The sequence below is a fragment of the Polypterus senegalus genome, chromosome 18 (genome assembly GCF_016835505.1).
Source record: "Polypterus senegalus isolate Bchr_013 chromosome 18, ASM1683550v1, whole genome shotgun sequence".
Taxonomy (NCBI): Eukaryota; Metazoa; Chordata; class Cladistia; order Polypteriformes; family Polypteridae; genus Polypterus; species Polypterus senegalus.
In genome coordinates, this window is record NC_053171.1 from 54,594,397 (window position 1) to 54,619,300 (window position 24,904).

Below are 24,904 nucleotides of genomic sequence, written 5' to 3' on the forward strand. Positions count from 1 at the left end.
ACACAAGAGGTGAGTTGTTTATTAACAAATTTTTGTGATCTTGAGTTTGTAAAATTAGTGTAGGTCAGGGGCCTTTTTGCATATTAGCTTATTTTACAATATAAACTTTGAAGTAAACTTAGTAAAATAAACTTAGATTTTTGGAGAATTTGTTTTCAAACATGTATTACTGAGCAATGAATTCAGTGAGTGTTTTCGCGATTTCAGTTCACACAAACAGGACTTTGCTGTTTACGTCACCATACTCTTACAACGTTGAGAATGCACCTGAGAATATCCAAATGGAATTGATTGAACTGTAGTCAGATCAGATTCTATTCTGATGGCAAAATACAACGAAGTTGGTGTGCCAGGCTTGTATGCTTACCAGCCACCCTCGTATGTGCAGATCCATAAGTTGGCATTGAGAGCACTGTCTATGTTTGGAAGCACTTACCTTTGTGAGAAATTGTTTTCATTAATGAAAGCCACCAAAACCCCACATCACTCAAGACTTACTGTCAAGCACCTTTCATCCCTCATAAAAGTTGCAGCTGCACAAGATTTCAAGTCTGATATTGACAAACTGGTTATTAACAAGAGATGCCAAGTATTGAGACAACAGAAATAGATCTCACACTGTAAGACTCCTATATCAGGACCTAGCTAAGAGGCTAAGGCTCTAATTGTACGCTGTTTTACGGAGATTGTATGGAAATAAATTGCTTTTCTTTAAACTTCAAACTTTAAGTGTTACATTTTTTTAAAGTTTTCAGTATTGGAAAGAAAGCTACAGTAGCTTCGTATAATAGTATAATTTTATTTATTATAGTGCGGCCCGCTGACACACGTATGGCAGTCAAAGCGGCCCACCAATGCTAGTGAGTTTGACATGCCTGAATTAGACGATCTACAAGTCTCTGACTTAAAGTTTAAATCCTAACAATATATTCAATCTCTTTTTGCTGTTCCGTTATTTCACCTAGTAATAATTTCTGTTTCCTTGCACTAATGCTATACTGTCCTTTTTTTGAAGACTTTCATATTTTCTTACTTGTTTTCTACTCCATGATCTCTAACCTGTTCTGCATGTGTATCGTGCCAACGTTTTTGAATTCTTTACGACATTCTACTTTGTCATCTACTCTTTGTCTTTTATTTTCAGCCCTGGGCGTGATTATATCTCTTGGCACAAAGTCTTGTCTCGTGGGATGTGAAAGTGTCTCTCTGAGAAAGTCACGTCTCGTCTCCTTCTAAGACATTTTTTTATAATAGAGAGATTGTCCTTATGTTACTACAAAGTTTGACTGCTGTGTGTAGTTATGTTTTATAACACGGCCAGCATGTCACAGGAGCACATGGGATGTACGGCCTTGTTGTGGCATCATAGTGGCCCAAAGCTCTGCACTGACGGCGCCCATAAATGTCAACACAAAAAAACGAAGGTGGCTTTGAAATTAAAAAAAAAATAACAAAATGGTAGTAAAATTACATCTTTGAAATAACTGTACAAGAACTAATATCTGTAAATAAAAAATGAAACAAAAACGGAGGATAACTTGAGCGATCCATCCACTAAAGGTCAGCGTATGTATTTGTAAAAGATAATAAAATTAAAATATATTTTGTCACGCTTGGGTCACAGATTTGCACAGAGACACAGGAGGTCGTAGAAACAAGAAGTATTTTTATTCAAACACCGCAAACACATGAGCTTAAACGTGCTCCATGACAAGTCAGAGATGACAGTTCCGCTAGGAGCAGAGAGAGAGATAAAAGCAAACAATCAATTCCAAAACTGACAGGCGCCGCGCAAGGCTTATAAGTCGGCGGAGTACCGCGCGAGGCTTGTATTACGCGTTATAGTGCAAGGATAAGGAGCAAAGTGAGGGTAGTCAGTGTTTCAGGGTTTGTGGTTTTCCCAGGAGCGTTTGTCTCTATTTGGGGTACGATCAGCCGTCCGGCTCACAATTTATTCTTTAACAATAAGAGATTGATGGAAGATTTCTGCCTCATGAGCTCACCTTCAGTTATATGAAATAACGGTCGATTAACGGTTAGCCTTCCTTTGTCATGAAGCTTCATCTCGGTGGACTCTCTTAAGTTTCTGAAGTTTGTTCCTGCCCCACACATTCAGATGCCCTCCTCCTCGGTTTTGCAGGTTTCTCCCCCAGAGCTTCTGGCTGGTTGGCGGCTTTCTGTGTCTTGCTGGCACTCTGTGTGTTGCTGACTCCACTGCTCCTCATCCAATGGACGAGAATGAGAGGTGTGTACAGAACTCAGGCTAAGAGTTGTATTTCTGTTGCAGAGCAGTTCCCTGCACAAGTGTTATTTATAATTTCTCTTTTTTTTATTTTCCTTAGATAGGAGCTTAAAATATGACGCAAAGGGTGAGTAGACTTTTAAACTTGGTCTTTACTAAGCAAACACATTTGAATTCATTCACAATGCAGACTTTTCCTATTGGCTCTAAATCAGCAGCCATTTTGTGTGAGTTCTGTTCACTTGACTGTAAGCTCCTTTTCATTTGTAACCTTTAAATTCCTCCAAAGTGTTCAAATATGCACGTCTCTATTTTTTATCTCAATATGTAGGGTAGCAGACTCACGTGTAATGCTCATAAACCAGAAATATTTCTTGTTGTGCCCCCTAAATATTTCATCTGTCTGAGGACAACACATTCAACACCACAATGTGTGTACTCCGAGTTATCTATTGTGAAAATCAAACGTTTACACACCCTGATCGGAGTTTCCAGCATTGTGTTTTTCATTAAACATTTTTCTTGTGCCACATAGCTAATGCTTTTCACTTCTGCTGACATGATGGAGCTCAAATAGTCAGTGGTGTGCTGTAGAAGTGGTCCTGTGATATTCGGGGTGGGAGACGTTCTATAAGTTACAATCATTGTATTAAAGCCCCTACTCGTCTGTCTGCCAGATGTCAATGGCAGGATGACATCACTGGGCTCTATTGGTCTTTTAATGGCTACAGTGGGATGATGGGTTAATCCTTGAAGCTTCATCTTGAAGATGAAGGTCACTGATGTAACGCCATTTAAAGCTGTATATGTTATTACCAGAATTTAATATTTAGTCCTGTGAGACACAGGGAGCCAGTGAAGGCGAAGCAGGATGGATGTTGTGTGCTCTTGTTGCTGACCGTGTGCTCACACCGACATGAGAAACGGATCCATTAGACAGGCGTTGGTTGTTTGCTCTGTCGTCTTAGTGTTTCTCCTTACTTTGTGAAGGCACAGCAGGGAGGGAAAAAATGACAAAAGAATGTTACAACTGAAAATCCTGTTTTAAGTTTTTATATGACAGTTCAGGTGAGGTCACTGGGCCACAAAGTGTAAACCACCGCTTCTGGTTAACAATTTACACACTCGTTTCTTTCAAGCTTTTAAATCAGAAAACTTCCCTTCACTTTTGTAATTATTTGATAACTGAGTTGTAAAATAAGAAAGCTGTAATCTCTGTCCACACATTGAGATCCATGCTGTAATGTACTTTTTCACTCTTCAGTTCAGCTCCTCCGTCTGAGGTTTCTACAGAAGGAAGTCGGTAAGTACAATATGTCACTTTTTTTTATACTGAAATAAAAACGACAACCTTTAAAGATTTAATCAGTGAGCTCACTTAGAGATTTGAATATGGCAGGTGGATGAAAACATGAAACAGACGGGATTGTTAAGTAGGTCAGCAAGCCACACAAAGCTGTTCAATTCTTTGCTTATTATTGCTTTTGTATGCGAGTAGAATGAAATATGTTAGTTCAATAAGTTTCTTTCATGTGTCTCTATCCCAGCTGGTGCAGACTTGCAAATGGTTCAATTGTCTCGCCATTGCTCTTTAGAGTCTGCATTTATTTATTGATTGATTTCATTATTTAATACATTTTTGTTTTTATTGTGTTTAAGACACTTCCTGTTAGCATTTTGATTGTTTTTACATTAATGGGCACAGCTATGTTGTTGTTGCGAGTCACGTGACTTACCGGCAGCACAACGTGACGTCACCATGGTGACACTATTTATGATGGTGCCACACTTTAAGCGAGTCTGCTTTTTAAATTCATGTACCATCTGCCAGTTTCATCAGGAATAACAGGTGGTCTGTGGCCTGGTTTGTCAGAAATCTGATTTATTACTTCAGTCCTATCGTTATTATTTGTCTTCACCATAACCGAGATAACTTTCAGCATCAGGATCAGATCATGTTACAACTATACATAATTCTTCTTACACTTAGAGCACAGGAATGCTAAGCAACTTTCTCAGACTTCATATATGCAACAGTCTGTTTGTGAAATGAACCCGGAGCTCTGAGTCATGCAGAAGTATCTCTAACTGCCGTGCCACATCTGTTTTATAAACGTAAGCAGCCCTTTTTCTCATGTCACCTTCTCGCATTGTCATGGACACTTGGACTCTTTCACACTGTAGGCCAGTTCACGTCCGTCTCAAACTTTATCCAGGTTTTCACTTTCAGTCTTTGATATCAGACTTAATATTAAATAAAGCATTCACATAAGGAACCTAAAAAATAAAAAAGGAAAACACGGTGCTCTGGCAGAAATATGGAAAATATTTTTTCAGACAGCTAATGTCCCTATTCACACCCTAACTCACTTCTCCTTTTTCTTCTAACAGAAATGTCACAGCGCGTTACCAATGCAGGTACTGATTGTGTTCTTAGGGTTGGTTTTCTTGATTTTGTTTTTTTTTTCGTTTTCACCCTCCAGTTTGTGGAAATCATTAAGTGTTAATTTCTTTGTTACAGAATGGAGTGTAATCTACAGCTCAGCAGGTGAGTTCATCAAATCTGAAGAGACCTCTGTTATGATATTATTTGGGACTGTCCTGATTAATTGTATTTCTCGATGTGTTAGTATTGTTATTTGTATTATTTATCATTTGTTTTTAAAGTTAGTGATCTCACTCGCCATTATTTATTGAGAATTGTCCTGTTTGTGTCACCATTTTCAGGAGCACTACCATATAGTTGTAAAGAACAGCATCTGTTGCCATGACGATTGTACACCAATGCCATGCTCAGATTCTTCATACAGCACCACCATGAAGTGTCACCTATGGGTTGACATCCCAAGTTTCGACTCAAATATTTAGGAAAGATCTTGCATTAGCTTTGACTAAAGAAACTATAAAACGAGAGAACTTGAAGGAAGGCTTTAAGAATTGATTAGTTACAATTGTGGTACTTTGAGTTCGGTTTTCATTTTGATTTTAGGTATCTCAGTTCTCCTAATATCATGCACAGCTTTGGCTTGCCCTTTGAGTAATGCCCTTTTGAAAGGCTTTCACTTTCCTGATCCTTTCAAAAGAACTTGTCCATATTAACATTTACTGTCAAAAATTCAAAAGAAATGTAATGATTAAATTTCTAGACATGCTTCTGCAATCATTTCCTTTTACCAAAGCACATGCAACATAATGTGTTTATAAAAATGAAAATCTAACCATTGTAAGTCCATGCTTCAGTCCAAATGGATAATCTAGGCTGGTTAAAATTAACAAAGTAAATCTCTCTATTATATAAAAAAAATCCATTATGTCCAAATCTTATTGAAGAATTTCATCATGAAGGTTTATCAACTGGAGAAATGTGTACACGGCAATCCTAGCACTGAGAAAAAATGAAGTCAAAAGAAGTAACGCCAAAAATGTTAATCGGTTACGTGGCAAATTTTTTTAAATGTTTATCAATAGACTCTGCTGAAACAGTTGGTGGTGATCATGCAGAAGATAAAAACATCAACTTACAATATCCCGTAGAGTATCTACAACCATTAACACTGTCTGGTCTTCCACCAGCCCAATTACTGTTGAAAGAAGGATGTATCCAAGAAAGGTAATGTAGTACATCTTCAGGGGATAACATTAGACAACAAAGGAGATCTTGATATGCCATTCATATTAAAACATTAACAGTTTCCTGTTAGAATAGCTTTTGCAAAGACAATTAACAAATCTCAGAGCCAAACATTTGAAAAAGTTGTTTTATTTAATAGAAAGAAACAAAATTCAATCACGGGCAGTTATACATTGCAATGTCACGATGAAAGTCCAAACACAGAATCAAATTTCAATGTGATTTTGAGGAAACTTTAATTAAAAAATAGTTTTTACAAAACTTTAAAAAGTATTTGCATGTTAATTTCAAAGCCAAACAGAACAAAATCATATTACGCAATGAATAACACAACATGAAATATAATTTACTTTCAAATTATTACATTTTACTATTTTTTAATATGGTTAATTACTCACTGTATTGTAAAATAGTTAGTTCTATTATGCATATGTAACAATTCTAATGAAACTAAAAATCTGTTTAAATTGTACATCCACATCCCCATACGTGCATGGCAGAAACGCAAAGAGGCTAACGCGCAGTGTCGGGCTGGGGGTTGGCGAGCGAAGTGAGCAGGGGGCAAAGCCCCCTAGTAAACTAAATAAATAAAAAAATGCAATGCTAGAACGGACAAAATACCTAAAAGGGGCAAGATAAGGCAAGTTATTACCAAAAAAACAGGACAATAATGATCACTGATTACTGCTGCACATTGACACATCATCCATGATGTTATCTGGGGTCATTGGGTGTTTAGAGCCCCTCTAAATCAGACATTCTCTGTTCTGCCTCAGAACAGGCAGGTGAACTCTTTCAGAAAAGAACCGAGAGATACATGTAAAAGTTAAACAGAACAAATAAAAATAGCAACCAAAACCCAGATGAGAGGCAAGAAGTCAAAACCAAGACGCAAAGAAAAGAAGTTTATCTTGGTAGAGTAATACATATTGCTCTACTTTCTCCTATTGTATTATTAATATGTAGCCCTAGAATACCTAATCCCACAGATTTACCACTGTTTATAAGGTATTATGCTATATAATTTATCCCCACCTTCCCTTCTATATCTATAACCTCAGGCAATTAGATGTAGTAAAAAGACAAGCTGGAGTTAAGTTACACATAAAATAATGTATTATTGATAATATTCATAAATAATAACAAAATGCAAAGTACATTTGAATATTGGCAACCACTTACTTAAAATGTCTCTAGTTAAGGCATCGTTGGTGCTCAGCTTTCAGCCACATGTCTGTTCAATATGGCTGAAGCTGTGCTCTTCGTTGTGTTGTCTTCAGTTCATGGTGTGATGGTCTTCTTCATCAGATCAGTAAGAGAAAGACTCTTCATCATCACAGGTTAGCAAGAGAGAGAATGTGGTTGAACAAGCAGATTTATAGATTCTCTGTCCAACCCCTAGAGCCAATAGGACATCATGGTACTTAAAAGCTTCTGATCCAAGCCAATTCCAAACAGCCATACTTCAGACCAATGGGGGAAATAGAACATCTTAACACCTGCCCCAAACCATATGTTAACGTAACCTGCCTTCCTTGCTGCTGTTGAAAGACTTTAGCAGAGAAATACTCATCCTCCCCCCAACTCTGTCATAAAATTCAAAGAGACTCAGTCGTAAAGTGGGGGAGGGGTAAACATTAAATTACATTGCTTTGCCTAAATTGCAAATAAAGACATACAAAATATTTATCAAGTTATATGCAAAATCTTACATCACAACTGAGGAGTTACATCCAAAGATCAGATGAGGAACTGACCTCCTAGCTTAACTTTTATCCCATCACACCGATGAACCGGAGGTTGCAAACTCACTGGCCATGCTCCTAGAAACATGGGACGTGACCCTTATGGTGAAAACAGTAAAATGTATCAGTTTCAATTATAAGTGAGCATAAATTAAACCTGATCACGACACCCTAACCCAGGATACTTAACCAGGGCTGATTAAAACCCTGCTTATATCCAATCCACAGCTCCTGGCCCAAAGTCATCAAGGGGTGGGCACTGTGATACCTCTCTGTGATAGTTCTGATGGCCCTTCTCTGATGTGTACATCAGACTCGCTTGACTCTCCTCATCTTATTGACAGGCTTCTTCCGGTCTTCCCATGGCATAGTCAACCCAAGCAAAGTCCCCTGCCTACACACTACAGATGCCAGGACAATATTTGTCCTGACTGTCATTATCGGGTTCTCGAAATATGAACTGCCTCTGTAAGTTTAAAATGCAAATAAAAAATCTCATTGTTAACTTTTAGATGACTACTATTACTATAATGGAAAGCATTACAAATTGACTAACAAGAAACAAAAAAGAGCGTCTTTTATATGCCTTTCATATAGCACCCTGTTATAATTCACTTAGAATCTATACTAATAAAAGGCAAAGCCCTCACTGACTCACTCACTCACTCATCACTAATTCTCCAACTTCCCGTGTAGGTGGAAGGCTGAAATTTAGCAGGCTCATTCCTTACAGCTTACTTACAAAAGTTGGGCAGGTTTCATTTCGAAATTCTACGTGTAATGGTCATAACTGGATCCTATTTTTCTCCATATACTGTAATGGACGTTAGCTCAATGGCGGTGGGGGTGGAGCTGCGTGTGACATCATCACGCCTCCCACGTAATCACGTGAACTGACTGTGACCGCAGTACGTAGAAAAGAAGGAAGAGCTTCGCGATGAGAAGTAATAAGTCTCAGGGACTGACTCTACAAAAGGTTGCCATTAATTTCAGGCGAGATTGCTTTTCTCCTGGACAACTATACGTTGCATTCTCAAGAGTGAGCTCGCGCAGCTTCGTCATATTACAACCAGAGTGCTGAACTGACAACGTGATATATAAAGAGAACTATAATAATCGTAGAACCCGTGGATTAAATAAAAAGGCAGCATCCTTGGTAAAGCAAGGAAAAAGGATGGCTTTATATGTCGTTCGTTTATAAAACAGCGGAGAAGCTGTGTAAAGGCTGCTTCACAAAAAAACAGCAGAGTGCCTTATATGGGCAGGCAGTCAGCTAAAGAAGGGAATCGATAAATATCTATAATCGTAATAAACGAACAAAAAACAGCATACAAGCCGTGGATTAAATAAAGGAAATGGGTTCCTGAACAGTAAAGTAAGTCTCGAATAGCTACACAATAACTATAACAATCGTAATAAACGAACAATAAAACAGTACAGAACCGCGAGGCAAGGAGAAACGACGGCCTTATATGGCGTTCGTTTATAAAGCAGCGGAGAAGCTGTGTGAAGGCAGCTACACAAAAACAGCAGACGCCACACTCTGAATGTATTCCTCGCATCACCGTTATACCCTCTGATCTCCCATTTCAATTCAAATGCCTCAAATTTCCAGTAAGGCTCTGCTTCGCGATGACAATTTTCTGGCACCCCCAGCAACAGCTGCTCGCATCCCAAGGGAGATATATATATATATATATATATATATATATATATATATATATATATATATATATATATATATATATATATATATATATATATAGATAGATAGATAGATAGATAGATATAGATACAGTATATATATATATATATATATAGATAGATGGATAGATAGATATAGATATATATTTATATATTGTGGTCCCCGGCCAGGCTCGCGGCGCCCAGGAGGACCAGAGGAGGGCTTGTGCCTCCTCCAGACCGCGAGGGGGCGTCCGTCCTGGTTATGTTGGGGGCCTCGGGTACAGGGCTTGGAAGCCCAGCCCTGTAGGGACCCGTGGCCACCGTCAGGCGGCGCCCCGATGCCGGTGTAGCCCGTGTGGGACCCGGTCGGGGCTGGAGCCCGGCCGGGAGACCCAGGAGGACCAGAGGAGGGCTTGTGCCTCCTCCAGACCACAAGGGGGTGATCGCCCTGGTTGTATTGGGGGCCACAGGTAGGGGGCTTGGAAGCCCAACCCTGTAGGGGCCCGTGGCCACCGCCAGGTGGCGCCCTGGTGCCTGAGGAACCCTGGAGCCCAGCACTTCCGCCATACCAGGAAGTGCTGGGGGGAAGACGACAGGGGACAACCGGACGGCTTCCGGGTGCGCAGCCGGCACTTCCGCCACACTGGGGTGTGGTCAGGACTGATTGCCGGGAAGCAGCTGGAGCCCATCCGGGTTCCCATTTAAGGGGCCGCCTTCCTCCAGCAAACAGTGGATGTCGGGTGGAAGAGGACAGAGAAAGGGAGAGGATGGGAGGCGGTCGAAAGAGAGGCACAGTGACTGGAAGAGTGTGGCCTGGACTTTGGGGGAATCGGTGCTGGAGGCACTGGGGTTGTGAGTGCACGTAATTTGCGTAAATAGTAGTGTAAATAAACAGTGTGTGGTGGAACTATGTTGTCCGTCTGCCTGTGTCCGGGTCCCAGTCCACAGTGGCGTAGTCGGCAGGATGCTCCGTCTGGTGCAAGACGGGGACCTGCATCTAAAACAAATATTTCTGTGGACGGCCCGGCGCAGCAGCGGACCCCACACACTGGCCGCAGGAGCGGCCCGTGCACAACCCCATATATATATATTGTCAGGGATGCCAGGGGCCATGACCTGGCCGGGACGTCATGAGGGACCGGATGTGGGTCTGCGCCCACCCTGGATCATGTGGGGGTCGCCTTCCTGGTTGCTTTGGGGGCCACGGGTACAGGGCATGGAAGCTCCACCCTGTAGGGGCCCGTGGTCACCACCAGGAGGCGCCCCAATGCCTTGGGGACCTGTTACCCCAGCACTTCCGCCACACCAGGAAGTGCTGGGGGGAAGATTTAGGACAGCGCCCGGAGAGCAGCCGTGAGGACTGCACTTCCGCCACGCTGGGGCGTGGCCAGAGGAGGAATGCCGGGAACACCTGGTGCTAATCTGGGAACCATATAAAAGGGGCCGTCTCCATTCATTCGAGGCTGGAGTCGGGTGGAAGGAGGACGAGGCAAGAGAGGAGAGTGGAGGCGGCCCGAAGAAAGGCATTGTGGCCAGGACTGTGACTTTGGGGTTTGTGTGCACTATTTTGGACTGGGTCTGAGTGACCATTATTGTACATAATAATTGTAAAATAAATGTGTTTGTGGGTGACATGAACATGTCTGCCTGTCTGTGTCCGGGTCAACTTCCACAATATATATATATATATATATGACAGCAACACTCATAACAGTGAAAAAACAATTACATTGACAATCATGTTACGTTATTTTTAAAATGTTTCTTTTTCTTTTTCATAACTTCTTTAACACACTACTTCTCCGCTGCGAAGCACGGGTATTTTGCTAGTTAGAAATAAATAGTAGTCGATAGCTAAAAGTGACTGGAGTGAGAAAAGCACCAAAGGAAAAAAAAAAAACATCTAAAATACAAAAAGCAAGGGCAGAGGTGCTAACTCAGGCCTGAAAAATATTTTATCCAGCATTTATGGAGTTACAGAGTCTCTCCCAATCACAGTCCCGTCATCTTTTCAATTCATTCCTTGAATATTCATGTTTCATGTTCTGAAGAAGATCAACACTAGAATATGTGAAAGTAAAGTTTTAACAAAGCAACGAGTGATATGGAGTCTTTACCACTTTACCAGGCCCTGCCTTTTTTTTTTTTGCATACACACTACAGGCCCACCTTCTCAGTTTGTTCTTCTCTTTTTTTCTTTGGTCAGTACTGAGTCACTAATCTTATCTTTTTACCTTCTCCACCTGAATGATAGAGACATTCACACTGTGTAAGTGAGGACTGATTAACTTGAGATGCTCCTACTTTTCAGTTATTTGTCCTCACTGGTGTGAGCTCCCTCATGAGGTTGTAATCATAGTCTTGCACTCAGTGTCTGTCCAACTTTTACATTGTAGAACTAGAAAACATTAAGGCCGTTTAGCGGTAAACATAAATGTTACAGGAAAAGGTTAGTACATTTGGTTAAGAAAAGGCCAAAAGCTACACCATCATTGAAACTACAACACAACAAAAATCAAAACTCAACTCTGAAAATGCACAAGACTTCATGCTTGACATGACTGGGCTGCTGCAGTGGCTCCTGTGTGAGTAACAGCCTGTTGTGCTCAAGACAGACAATTGTTTGTAAAAAATGATCATATAGAAGAAGAAGAAGATAAGAACAGAAAATGAAACCCTTTAGGTGGATTTACATACTAAAAACCTGAGGGTGTAGCAGGAGTCAGAAACATTAAACAGCACACAAAACACCTGGGGTCTAATGCGGCATAAAACTTGAAAAGTCAAAATCCCACATGATAACTAGGAATCCTTTCCCTAACTAATTGCTAAATTCCTTACTTACTTTTGTTGTTTGTCAAATTATAAGCTTGCGCATCATGTGATGTGCACCACCATCTTAAATAGCATTAATGCAATGCCAATATTGATCCATGTGGCTTGTAACGGGTGTCATTTCCAACAGTAATGTTACCACAACCACCAGCATCCACAAAACAGCAATGATTGCCTTATTATGACAAACAAAACAACACTGCGATTACAAAAAAAATACCAGCAAAATATCTCATAACCACAAGCCAATATAAACCACTGGCTTTTTAAATTTGTTTATGTCTATAAAAAAGCTTCAGTGAGTGGATTCTTATTTTTTAAGATAACAGCTGTAATAATTTACACACAACACGGAAGGAGGTTAGGGGGCAGCCGCCCGTATACTTGAATTTGGCTGCCAAATAACGTAAAAAGTTGTGGTTCAATGATACAGATTTCAGTCCAGAACAAGAACAAAGCAAACAGGCAATCATAGTGGTTTTATAGTGGGAAACAGGAAATGATGCCATCAGACAGGAACCGGAAGTGATGTTCTCAGGGCCGGAAGTGACGTCTTTGGCCCAGAACCGGAACTGATGTAATCTGACCCAAGCGGAATTTCCCATGATCGGTCTGTCAATGAAAAAGATCAAGGGTTAGTGCACTCTGCCATCCCCTTGGTTTGACAAGGAATTACCGTCTTTTGAGCCTTTTAGCTGCCTCCCATGCACATGTGTGTGACGCCACTCTCAGTCCAAGTGTCCACTCTTCTCAGGTAGACCTGTGATTTGGATTCTAAAGCAGCGTTATTTGACGGAGTGGAGTCTCAGCTGGTGCATTTTAACTACAATAATAAATTTTATTTTCATATGAAGTTTTCATATACAGAATTTCTTTATAAGACATCAAAGAAATAGATTAGAAGAAAAGGAAAACATGTTAAACCTTGATAAGAATAATAATGAATAAATGACATAGAAAAAGTACATCAATACACACTTACTCAAAATGGATATATCATTTATAGAAAAGTAGAGTGCTTATATATAGCATTTTTTGTTATATCTTTAAAGATGAATCTGATGATAAGGTCAGATGGCCAGAAAGGACAGAAAATAAATGTAACTTTTTAGAGCGTGCTAATTTTTGCCTCTCACCAGCAGAGGTCAGTGTTCCTTGTTTCAAAGTTTCATTTCTGTCTGCAGCATGACCCTCCTAAATTGTACTTTTTCTGGTTACTAGTGATGGGAAAATGAAGCCTCATGAAGCTTTGAGGCTTTCAGCTTTGAAGCCTCAGCCCCAGTATGAACAGCAACATCTGGTGGTTAACTGAGGTCAAGGCAAGCTCTCAGGAGCGCAAGTGAAGCAGCACTCACTGTTTCAGTCTCATGTCTGCAGTAAAAGGTCAGAAAAGTCTGTGTTCATTTTATTCTGCTTAGGTCCTTGTCCATTTATACTATAATGGAACCTCGGTTTACGACCATAATTCATTCCAAAACTCTGGTCGTAAACTGATTTGGTCGTGAACCAAAGCAATTTCCACCATAGGATTGTATGTAAATACAATTAATCTGTTCCAGACCGTATGAACTGTATGTAAATATATATATTTTTATAAGATTTTTAGGCACAAATATAGTTAATAATACCATAGAATGCACAGCGTAATAGTAAATTAAATGTAAAAACATTGAATAACACTCAGAAAACCTTGAACAACAGAGAAAACTAACACTGCAATAGTTCGTGCTATAGTGATACCAACCGCTGGCTAAAAACACTTTTTTTTAAATGAGTTTTAAGCACAGGGAAAAAAAATGAACATTTGAAAAATCCGTAATTTAATAAACCACCAAGAAAAGTAACTTTGCCACAATTCACGTTATGAACCGATCGCTGTAAGCAGAACTGAAAACAAAAACAAGCCTTTTCTACCTTATGTGTCCAGCCCTCCCTCTCTCGCTCACTCGCTCTCTCTCTCGTGTGTTGTGTGTCTCTTTCGGGAGCCTGGAGCGCCTGTGTGTGTGCCTCTGTCTCGCGCACCTGTGTGTGTGTGTGTCACTCTTGCGTGCCTCTGTGTGTGTGTGTGTCTCTCGTGCGCACCTGTGTGTGTGTGTCACTCTCTCTCTCTCTTGCTCGCTCGCTGCACAGGAAATGCACAGGGAGAGACTGAACATGTGCAAACCGAAAGGGAAACTGGCTTGTTTGTACACCAAGTGTGTGGTCGTGAACCGAGGCAAAAGTTTGGCGAACTTTTTGGTCGTAAACCGATTTGTACGTGTACCGAGACGTTCATGAACCGAGGTTCAACTGTATTTAACTTTTGAACGCCATTTTCCCTTGTTAGTTGCCATCTGTCACCAAAGCTCTCCAAATCTCTCACAACCCAACATTGTTGAATGAGAAAGATGTATTTTATATAGGCAACCTGTTAATTTAGTGCTAAAGCCCTCAAACCAATAAAGTGTGCTATGAAGCACTGATGACGTTCGAAGCTCCAAACGTCACGACTCACGTGACAGCTGTGTTTTTAACACAAGCTCCGACACGGTGATTTGACTTGCTATGCTTCAGATTGATTGATTGACACAAGCTTTGATGCTTTGGTATCATTTTTCTGTCTCTACCGGTTACCAAATATATGCAATCTATGTAAATCTTAATAATTTGTTGATAACCAAAATGTCACAAGTGTCTCAATTTCTAACCATTTATAAGTCCTGTGACACTGAATTTAAAACTTCTGCCCATAAATACAGATAATATTTCCTAACTCGTTAATCATTTTTCTTCTGTTCTTCAGCTGATGTGACCCTTGACCTTGATACTGCGAATCCGAGGCTTATTGTGTCTGAAGCCGGTAAACAAGTGAGACACGTTGACACGTGGCAGTCTATGACTGACAATCCAAAGAGGTTTGACCCCAGTGTTTTTGTCCTGGCCAAAGAAGGATTCACCTCAGGGAGGCACTATTGGGAAGTGGAGGTCGGGGAAAAGACGGACTGGATTGTAGGAGTCGCCAGAGAGTCTGTTGACAGAAAGGGTGACGTAAATCTGAGCCCATATGACGGCTTCTGGACTCTGTGTCTGCTGAAGGAGGAAATGTTTGACTACTTGGCTCTCACTGACCCAGATGTTCACCTTCCCTTGAGAGTCAACCCCTGGACAGTGGGGGTGTTTCTCAATTATGATGAAGGCCAGGTCTCCTTTTACAATGCCAAGACCCATACTCACCTGTACACCTTCAAGGAGTCCTTTAATGAGAAACTCTACCCCTTCTTTTGTCCTTGTGATAATGATGGTGGTAAAAATGCAGACCCTCTGATCATCAGTATTATGCCTAAAGTGAAACTGGGAAGATCAAATGACCTAAAGAAGAACAGCAGCAGGATCAGGAGGTGAAGAATACTGTGGAGTGGGACAAGAAAAGGACTACTTGAAAATCAGGCAAGGGTTTGGAGACAAAAACATCAAAAAAAGAAAAATCCAGTGAATAAAGCTAAAACAATATCCAGAAATACAAGATTAAAAACAAAAGGTCCTTTACCAAAAAATAAACTGTTTAATAAATGTTACCAACTGCAAATCAAGGCTTTTAGTTTTAAGCTTAAAATGTGACTACTGGATGTCAACACGCCACAGCCATGATAAATACTCAGAATACAGTGGCTCTCACAAAAGTAACGGTAAACAAAATGACACCAAAATGACATCAACCAAATAAAAATGAAAATGCAAAACATAATATGTAAATACACAAAATGCATGGAAATAATATTTCTAATTGCCAGAAAACATTTTTAATAAACCAAGTCACTACACACACAATGACCAGTCAGACAGGTGAACGTCTTGTGAAGTCAACCACACTGAGAGTAGAAATGTCACCTGAGCGTCTCTAGTTCTGGGCTCAGAGTGAGAGATCTACTTTATTACAAAGTGAGCAGAAATAAATTGGCAGTTAGGATCTGTGTGACTTGGTGCTTTTCACTTACCATTTTCTAAATTTCCCTGACATTTATTTTATAGAATCACCCGTATTTTAGATTTGGTTTACATAAAGTAAATGAATGTGAATAATCTAGGCAGTTAATAAATGGGGTCCAGCCGTTGTGGGGCATCTGTTGGTGAAGAAAGATTCACAGATCTTGACTTTGCTGACAATGCTGTGATCTTCGTGGAGTCAATGGAGGCTCTGATCTGATCGGGGCTCTCGAGAGACTGAAGAGGAGTCTGAGTGTCTGGGCTTGCGAGTGTCCTGATAAAAAACCAAGAGCCAGGCCTTGCAAAAGGACAAAAGTCCAAATCTTTAGAGTCCTGGTGCTTCCTGTCTTGCTATATGGTTGAGAGACATGGACGCTATCCAGTGACCTGAGACGAAGACTGGACTACTTTGGTACTGTGCCTCTCTGGAAAATCCTTGAGTACCGTTGGTCTGACTTTGTGTTGAATGAGCGGTTGCTCATGGAGTCCCGAATCAGGCACATTACCTGCATTGTGAGGGAATGTCAGTTACGGCACTACAGCCATGTGGCACATTTCCCGAGGGTGATCTGGCTCATAAGATCCTCATTGTTGGGGACCCGAGTGGCTGGACCAGGCCAAGGGGTTGCCCATGTAACACCTGGCTGCAACAGATGAAGGGTCACTTACTGAGGGTGGGACTGGACCGCATGTCTGCCTGGGTTGTTGCCAACTGGGATCCTCAGTTGTTTCGTCGTGTAGTGGGTGTGGCAACACACTGTACCAGTGCATGCTCCCCAACTTGACTTGACTTGACTTAATAAATGGGTCTGAGATTTACTGCTTGAGAATTGATGCAGTCACTTTTTCAACTTGCTTACTAAGTTAGTGGACATTCCAGGTCACCTCACCAATGACAATACTTCTATTATAAAACGTACATCTTTAGGATTTGGATCACACCAGAGTTCCACGAGAAAAAAAACAAGTTGACATGAATTTCAACCTGTGTTTCCAGGACTGTAGGACATTAGTTCTGGTCGCATTGCTACTCCACTGTCCTCAAAACATAACCCACAAAGAGAACATTTTACATGACTGAGTTTAGTGTAATTTACACCTGCTCTGTTCACTTCTGCTTAGCACGTCACAGCTCCGAAGACTTCAGCTTCTACCTGGTCACAATGTCTATGGAGTTGTCTCCAGGTGGGTTTTCTCCTAATATTCGGCTGAAGTCATCTCACTCTAAGTGTGTATGTGAGCGCGTCTGGCAACGTACTGGTGTCACATCCAGATGCGGCTTTGTTCTTGTACCCTTTGTGTCAGGATAGCTGTCAGTAATCATGTTCAGGATAAAGTGCTTAAGAAAATGAATGGCTGAACAAGAATCAAAGAACATTAGAGTTAGGAAACGACGTTAACACATCTCCTGGCCATCTCCTGATCTCAGCGAATGCAAAGGTGAATAATGAGCCACAGGGGTCATTTAAAAACACGGGGAACAAGGCTGATGTCAACAATGGAGAAAGACACTCAGGGAGTCAAAGTCAATGAACGCAGTCATCCCTATAGTACAAAATATAAAGAAGGGACGCTCAGCTTCAGGGGGCTTTTCCAGAATGTGTTGGAAGTGACTTTGTGACACCGTGTTGTGGAGAGAACACTTCCTCGGCAGGATAAAAAATGTGGAATCTTCAAATCTTGTTTAAATTTATACATTTCAGTGTTGACTAAAAGGCCAGAATACAAGTTTTGATTGCTAGTCACGTACCCGTTAAACAAACACGTGCGTACAAAAATGATACATGTTGTTATTGTTTGATTTGAGTCATTTTGTGAGGAGTTTCACGGTTGTACCTGATGTTCTTAATGGTTGCCATCTCATGATTTGCATCTCGCTTTGTGTGATTATCTGAACAAAACAATCATTTGTGTGTTTGTGTGTGTATGTGTCATTCTGAATTAGGGACTTTTGAATTGTTGGTTAGGGTTTGGAACTTTTTTCTGCATTAATTCTTGTTTGGTGTTATTTATTTTTTTCAGAATCATATCTTGTGTTTTAGGACCATTTTTCAGTTGTTCTTTCCTGATCAAACATATAATTTTTTTTGCCTTTTGGCAGCTTTTTCCATCTAAGCAGAATAAATATGGCCGACACCACAGTTGTTAGTACCCCTGAATCGCCTCTCCACTCCTTTACGTCTCTCTGTTTCTTAGGGTTTTTTGTTCAGATATTTATCTGGCATTCATCCCACAGTATTAAAATACATGGCAGTTCTTCATTGATCCAGTTTGGGTGTGAATGTACCAGTGATGGACTGGTGCCCCAGTCGGTACTTGATCCTGCCCAGTGTCCAGCTAGAGACTCCAGTCCTTATTCGTCATATAACGGAATTCAGAAAATGGATAGAATTGTGTTGTGAGAATTCACAAATGTAAAGATGGAGTTGATCCTGCAGCTCTACTTTCATTCTTACAAATTTCCACAGCCATATAATTTTCTGCATGTTGATTTTCATGGATGAATCAACCGACCTTTATTTTACTTTTGCAGATATTTACCTATTATGGACTTTATCTGAAGGGTTATGAATGCACTTTTATTTAAATAATGACATAAAGCTACTCTTTCTATTTACATTATCCTTGTGTTTCTTAGACCGAATGTTTTTGAATACCCATAGTATACAAAGTGACCACTGGGATTTTTTTTAACAGTAAAGGAAAAGAAAATGCTAGATACAGAAACCAAAGAGGAAAGAAGTGTAATTCAGGAAGTGGACGAGAGTCAGAAACCAAATAACCAAGCAGCGCAAAAACAAAAATGAAAATGTAGCAAACCTCAAAGCTGACCGTAGATTCTCAACCCAAACACATTTACATTTACATTTATTTGCTTGGCAGACGTTTTTATCTAAAGCGACTTTGAAGAGAGGTAAACATAATTGAGTAACATTAGCCTGGGGCCTGTTTGTGTAACTAAAGTTGATTGTTGGAAGTGAAAAAATGTAATAAGGAATACATTTACAGTTATAGCTTGGTGAAATAACGGAACAGCGAAAAGAGATTGAATAGTGTTTGAGGATGTCTGGGGGAGAAGAGAGACAAGGCAGTGACTTTAAAATGTTTGAAGCACCACACGAAATGCAGATCATGTGGCACAGGAGCAGCTGAAAGCCAGCAGCTGATCGAGCAAAGAGGAGGTAAAAAAAAAAACAACTGTTATTTGTTAAAGAGGAGTTTCGGAGGAGTGACCATGTCTCCTTGGGGTGCGTTCAGCCCCCCTCTTCACAATGGTGTATAGCGCTTGGCGGGGTGGGGAAGTGGTTGGAGATAGAAGCGAGCACAAGGTAAAGCCCTGTAGTTTATACAGAAACAATAACATCACAATTTGATCAAATAAGGTATAGGGAGTAAATAAACTACAACGACAGGCTGTTTCAATTGATTGAATTACTTCATATTGTTCATATTGTTAAAACTGTGGTGGGTTTGTTCCCTTTTGGAAGTTTTTTTTTAAAATGGACATAGTCACCTTGTTCATTAGCAACAGTCACGTGACTTAGAGCATTCTGTGTGAGGATTATGTGGCATCAAACTTTTGGGGAAAAATCTCCAAATATTGCTGTGCTTCGTGATTTTCTTAGTTTCACTTCTACTTTTGTTTCTGATCTTTTGGTTTGTTTTTTTTACTTCTTCCAGGATTTGTGATTATTTCTCTTTCCTTTTGGCAACCTTCATTTTTTTTCCTCAGTAAGCTAAAAGGATTTGCCATTTGCCTGACTATCTTAATTCTTCTTCACCATCCTCTTTGTATACTCTCCTGTATTTCCTCATTCCCCCGCCAGGTTTCCTTTTCTTCCTTCCTCTGTCCAGATGTCACGCCAAGCACCCTTCTTGCTGTCACCCTTTCCACATCTGTCTCACCTCCTCCCTAAACTCAACTTTGCAGTCTTCCTTTTTCAACTTTCACCATTTGATACTTGGCTCTGCCCTCACTCTCTTCCTCTTCTTGATCTCACACGTCATCCTACTGACCACCATCCTATGCTGCTTAACTACGCTTTCCCCTGCCACCATTTTGCAGTCTTTAATCTCCTTCAGATTGAATCTTCTGCATAGGATGTAATCTACCTGTGTTCATCTTCCTCCAGTCTTGTACGTCACCCTATGTTCCTCCCTCTTCTTAAAATACGTATTCACCACAGCCATGTCCATCTTTTTTGCAAAATCCACTATCATCTGACCTTCTTCATTCCTCTCCTTGACATCATACCTACCCATCACCTCCTCGTCTCCTCTGTTCCCTTCACCAACATGTCCATTGAAATCCACTCCAATCACCACTTTCTATCCCTTGGGTACACTGCTCATCACTTCATCCAACTCACTCCAAAAATCTTCTTTCTCATCCATCGCACACCCAACTTGTGGGGCATATGCACTAACAACATTCATCATCACACCTCCAATTATCAGCTTCATAATCATTACTCTGTCTGACACTCTTTTCACCTCCAAAACACTCTTGACATACTGTTCCTTGAGAATAGCCCCTACCCCATTTCTCCTCCCACCCATACCATGATAGAACAATTTGAATCCTCCTCCAATCCACCTGGCCTTACTCCCCTTCCATTTAGTCTCTTGCACGCACAATATATCAACCTTCCTTCTCTCCATCATATCTGCTAACTCTCTCCCCTTACCAGTCATACTGCCAACATTCAAAGTTCCTACCCTCAGTTCCACTCTCTTTACCTTCCTCCTCTCCTCCTGCCTCCAGCGACATCTCCCCCCTCTTCTTTTCCTTCTTATTCTTCTTCCTTGGCCAACAGTAGACCAATTTCTTCCAGCACCCTGTTGGCTAACAGTACTTGTGGCAGTCGTTGTTAACCTGGGCCTTGACTGATCTGGTATGGAAATTTGTATTGTTGTCCACATATTGATTTGGCAAAATTTTACACTGGATGCCCTTCCTGACGTAACCCTCCCCATTTATCCAGGCTTGGGACCAGCATGAAGAAACACACTGGCTTGTGCATCCCCTGTGGCTGGGTTATCAATGGATGGATTGATGGTCCCTATTCTTCTCTTCTGTTTGGTCTCTTAACCTCCAACTATGAAATGTCAAAGATGTTAACGTCATGTTGATTGAAGACACCAACAAGTGCAGATATGACCATCAACCAGTCAAGAGGAGGTTCCTCCCCTGCAGCCAGTGCTGTCCTCAAAGACTGCCATTCCAGCTTCAGCTAGTGGACGGGGAGATGCACTCATACATATGAAGGTGCCAGAGTGGTTCTTTAGAGAAATGCCATAGGAGAACAATTTTTGGCTCCTAAAAGGACCATCCACTTTATTAAAATAAATGTCTGTAGGTCTGTCTGTATGTTTGACTCTGTCATTCCAAAAGATGGTGCATCACAAACATCAACACAGTTTTTACAAATCCCCTATCAAATGGCATATAACAGAGACATAAGCTTTGCACAATGCACTGCAAACTTTACACTGAGGTCTACACTGATAACTTAGACTTCAACCCATCTTAGGTGGGTATAGCACAGCTACTCCATATTACGGTTTCAAGGAAGAGTTTTGATTTCTTTAGATTTGTAACAAGCTCCACAAATGGATGGTAACTCTTGTGACATGCAATATCACAGGCTAAGTTGAGGTGTTCTTCATCTGGTGGTATTCTACTAAGCAGCCTTTCTGTTTTGTCCACATATTTGGAATCCTTTTCAAAGTCCAAAGAATGTATTTTTATAAGCAAAGAGCCCCTCCCAAAATGAAGTGATAGAGCCAACAAGTAAAATGTGCCATTAAAAAAACCAGTTCAGTAAGAGTGGGTGTACAGAGGGGGGAATGTGCTTTATGGCAGGTGGCTGTTAGCCTCTTCAAATTCTGTAACTTTGTTCAATCAGAAGACGCCCCTGTTTTTTTAGATGGCCACAGAAAGAAGAAGTTAGCCATGGTGTTCTTCTTAAAGTCATCGCTCCTATTCTTCTGCACGGTATCTCCACATGTCACTGCTTTGACAATTATCTGGGCAGCTCCTCGTTTGGATAAAGTCGTTTGTACGTGTCCCATCTTTATCCGTGAATTTTGCCCTGATGCACAGAGCTGACTAAGTGCCTCAATCAGGACGAGATTAAGACCCCCAAGCACCCCAGGGTGTCCGAGTTCAAGAAGCCCCCTCGCTTCATCTCATCACCCACCAGGCACACTTGTCCTCACTAGTCATGAACATCGCATGTGTCGATAATACGTCAGGCACAGGAAGTGAAGCAGACAAGTCCAGAGCTTTACATCGCCTCGCCATCGCCTTCTTTCTCTGATCGTCAGTGTTTTATGATAGTGGAAATCTAACAAAAGAATGGTTCACCGATAAAAGCGCGATAGACAATGAGCGCCGACAAACCCGCTAACTGTTTTTTGACAAATGCGCGCCGACAAAATCGCGAGAGATGCCAAGAGAGTAGGACGCCCTTGCTGCAATTCTTTCTACATATGCAGGGCGCGATCTTAAGGACTATCTGCGTGCCGTGCTGATGGCATGCCGCGTCTCATAATATTGACTTCTAAAATAAACATTATTATGCAGGTTAGGTGGATTGACAATTCTAAATTGGCCCTAGTGTATGCTTGGTGTTTGTGTGTGTCCTGCGGTGGGTTGGCACCCTGCCCAGGATTGGTTCCTGCCTTGTGCCCTGTGTTGGCTGGGATTGGCTCCAGCAGACCCCCGTGACCCTGTATTCGGATTCAGCGGGTTAGAAAATGGATGGATGGATATATGCTTTGAACTAGTAATTCATATTTAATGAAACTTTAGCGATTTTGTCGGCGCGATTTTGACAGCGCGTTTTAATCAGCACTATTTTGTCGGCGCGGATATGTCTATCGCGCAAATGTCGGATCACACAAAAGAATCAATGAGCGCCACATCACATCTGCGGTAAACCAATGACAACCCGCTTAACAAATGTCAACTAACCGTTTTTAAAAGAACTGCAGAGACATGGTGCAAAACGGTGATGTGTATCTGAGTGTTTTAGGGGCACAAGTAAAATAAAAGACCGCCGTTCACTTGGGTTCAGCGTGGCCTCGTTGTCTTCGTCACTGCTGTTCTCGTCCTCGTCCGTGTTGTGGGACCTGGCAGAATGCAGCCGGGAGTGGTGAGGTCAGCGCTGCCTTGTTAGTCTCATCCTCTGTGTTTACGCCTCGTTTCAGTTTATTTTTGGAGGTTGCCTGGTCAGTGGCGTAGCCCGAGTTCGGGGCGGGTGGTGCTTCGATATCTGAATATGTTAACCTATTTAAAGAGAAAATTCAAATGAGGTATAGAGAAAATTTAAGATATATTTTGCAGAAATGTATTCATATATAGAGAAACAACAATAATTTTTCACATATAATTATTTATAAGCATCAACTAGACAAGAATACTGTATAGTATAGACGCACTAATAAGCCGTGTTCTAATTATTACTTTAATATAATTACGCTGCGATAACAAGAACCAGTGTAGTGTACAAGTGATAGGTGGGGAGCAAGAACGCATTCAGATTGATAATGAAACAAAATTATAAATTGTAAATTAGTTGTTCATCTTCCTAGAAATGATTAATAAATATAATAATATTTAAATATATAATATAAAAATAATGTAATATTTATGTTTATTTTTCTTATTGCCTCATAAATTTTATCTGCTGTGTCTGATGCCGTCACAGAAGGACAGTCTGAAAATGATTTCTGAAGAATTTGTGGATAAAAATCAGAGAATTTGACTTTTTTCATTCATAAATGATATTTTTCCGAACCCTGCTGCTTACACATGAATTGTCCCGAGCCTTTTGGCCAATAATGCCACCCCCGAAAATGTGCTGCCGGGGCGGACCACCCCTAGCTACGCCACTGTGTCGGGTGTTGCTTTCAGCGACTTTTTCTTCTAATTTCTATTTTCCTTTTGCTGCACCACTGAATGACCACCCATGTGGACTTTGACAGTTTTGCTCCCTTCTTTTAGCCCCCTTAGGTTTATTTAGAAAGATGTAGAGGGCAAGATGATCCGCTGTGGCAACCCCTAACGGGAGCAGGCGAAAGAAAAAGAAGTCTTAGGTTTATTTATTTTTTCTCTGTTCTTTATTCCTTAACATGCTTACCTAATCTTACTTGTTTTTCTTTTCTACTTTCTCTTTGCCATCTTGTAAAGCACTTTGAGCTACAGGCTGTGAATGAAGATGTGCTCTAGAAATTATTGTATCCTTGCAATAATGAGCCAAAAACAGTGAACAGTAAAATGTTATTATGCATTACAGAAACATGTAAATATGAAAACATCGATATAAATCCAGTAGGAAAGGTCTGTCACGGGTCCACTGCTGGACGGATCTCACACATGTCCTTCATGTGACAGTCACCAAGGCACAATCGTGACAGTGGAGTTGTGTTTCTTTACACTCTTTTCCCTGCGCACGACAAGGCAGAATGTCAGCGCTTGAGCCACACGATCAGCGCACCCTTTGTGTTATCGTAGGCTTCCACAGCACAAGTCTTAGTGACTTCCATGTTTCCCAGATATGAACATTGACAGTTGCTGCCCTCTGAGCTGTGTTTAGGGGCCTTGTGTCTTTCTGTCCTTCCATTTGTTCACAGTCACTTTGTCTTTTTGCATCATGCTGAAATTTCACACAAATTCATCACTTTAACTCTCTGTGTCAGTGTCTGATGATCAATTCACATTGTAGGCAATATCGATTGATTCAGCTGATGGTTCAGATTCAGTTTGTTCTAAAATTGGATTTACACACCATTGTG

General features: G+C 40.9%; 1 protein-coding gene across 2 annotated transcripts in view; it reads left to right on the forward strand.

Annotated features, from left to right (window-relative positions):
* LOC120518872 (butyrophilin subfamily 1 member A1-like) overlaps positions 1-15,708 on the forward strand; it is a 30,683-nt gene extending 14,975 nt beyond the window's left edge. For both annotated transcript variants that reach the window (XM_039741873.1, XM_039741874.1), the window contains 6 exons: positions 2,141-2,245; positions 2,343-2,369; positions 3,507-3,545; positions 4,634-4,660; positions 4,764-4,790; positions 14,922-15,708. In XM_039741873.1, the coding sequence (XP_039597807.1) occupies positions 2,141-2,245; positions 2,343-2,369; positions 3,507-3,545; positions 4,634-4,660; positions 4,764-4,790; positions 14,922-15,520 (824 nt within the window). In that variant the 3' untranslated portion in view covers positions 15,521-15,708. The remainder of the gene's footprint in view (positions 1-2,140; positions 2,246-2,342; positions 2,370-3,506; positions 3,546-4,633; positions 4,661-4,763; positions 4,791-14,921) is intronic.
* The last annotated feature ends 9,196 nt before the right edge of the window (positions 15,709-24,904 follow it).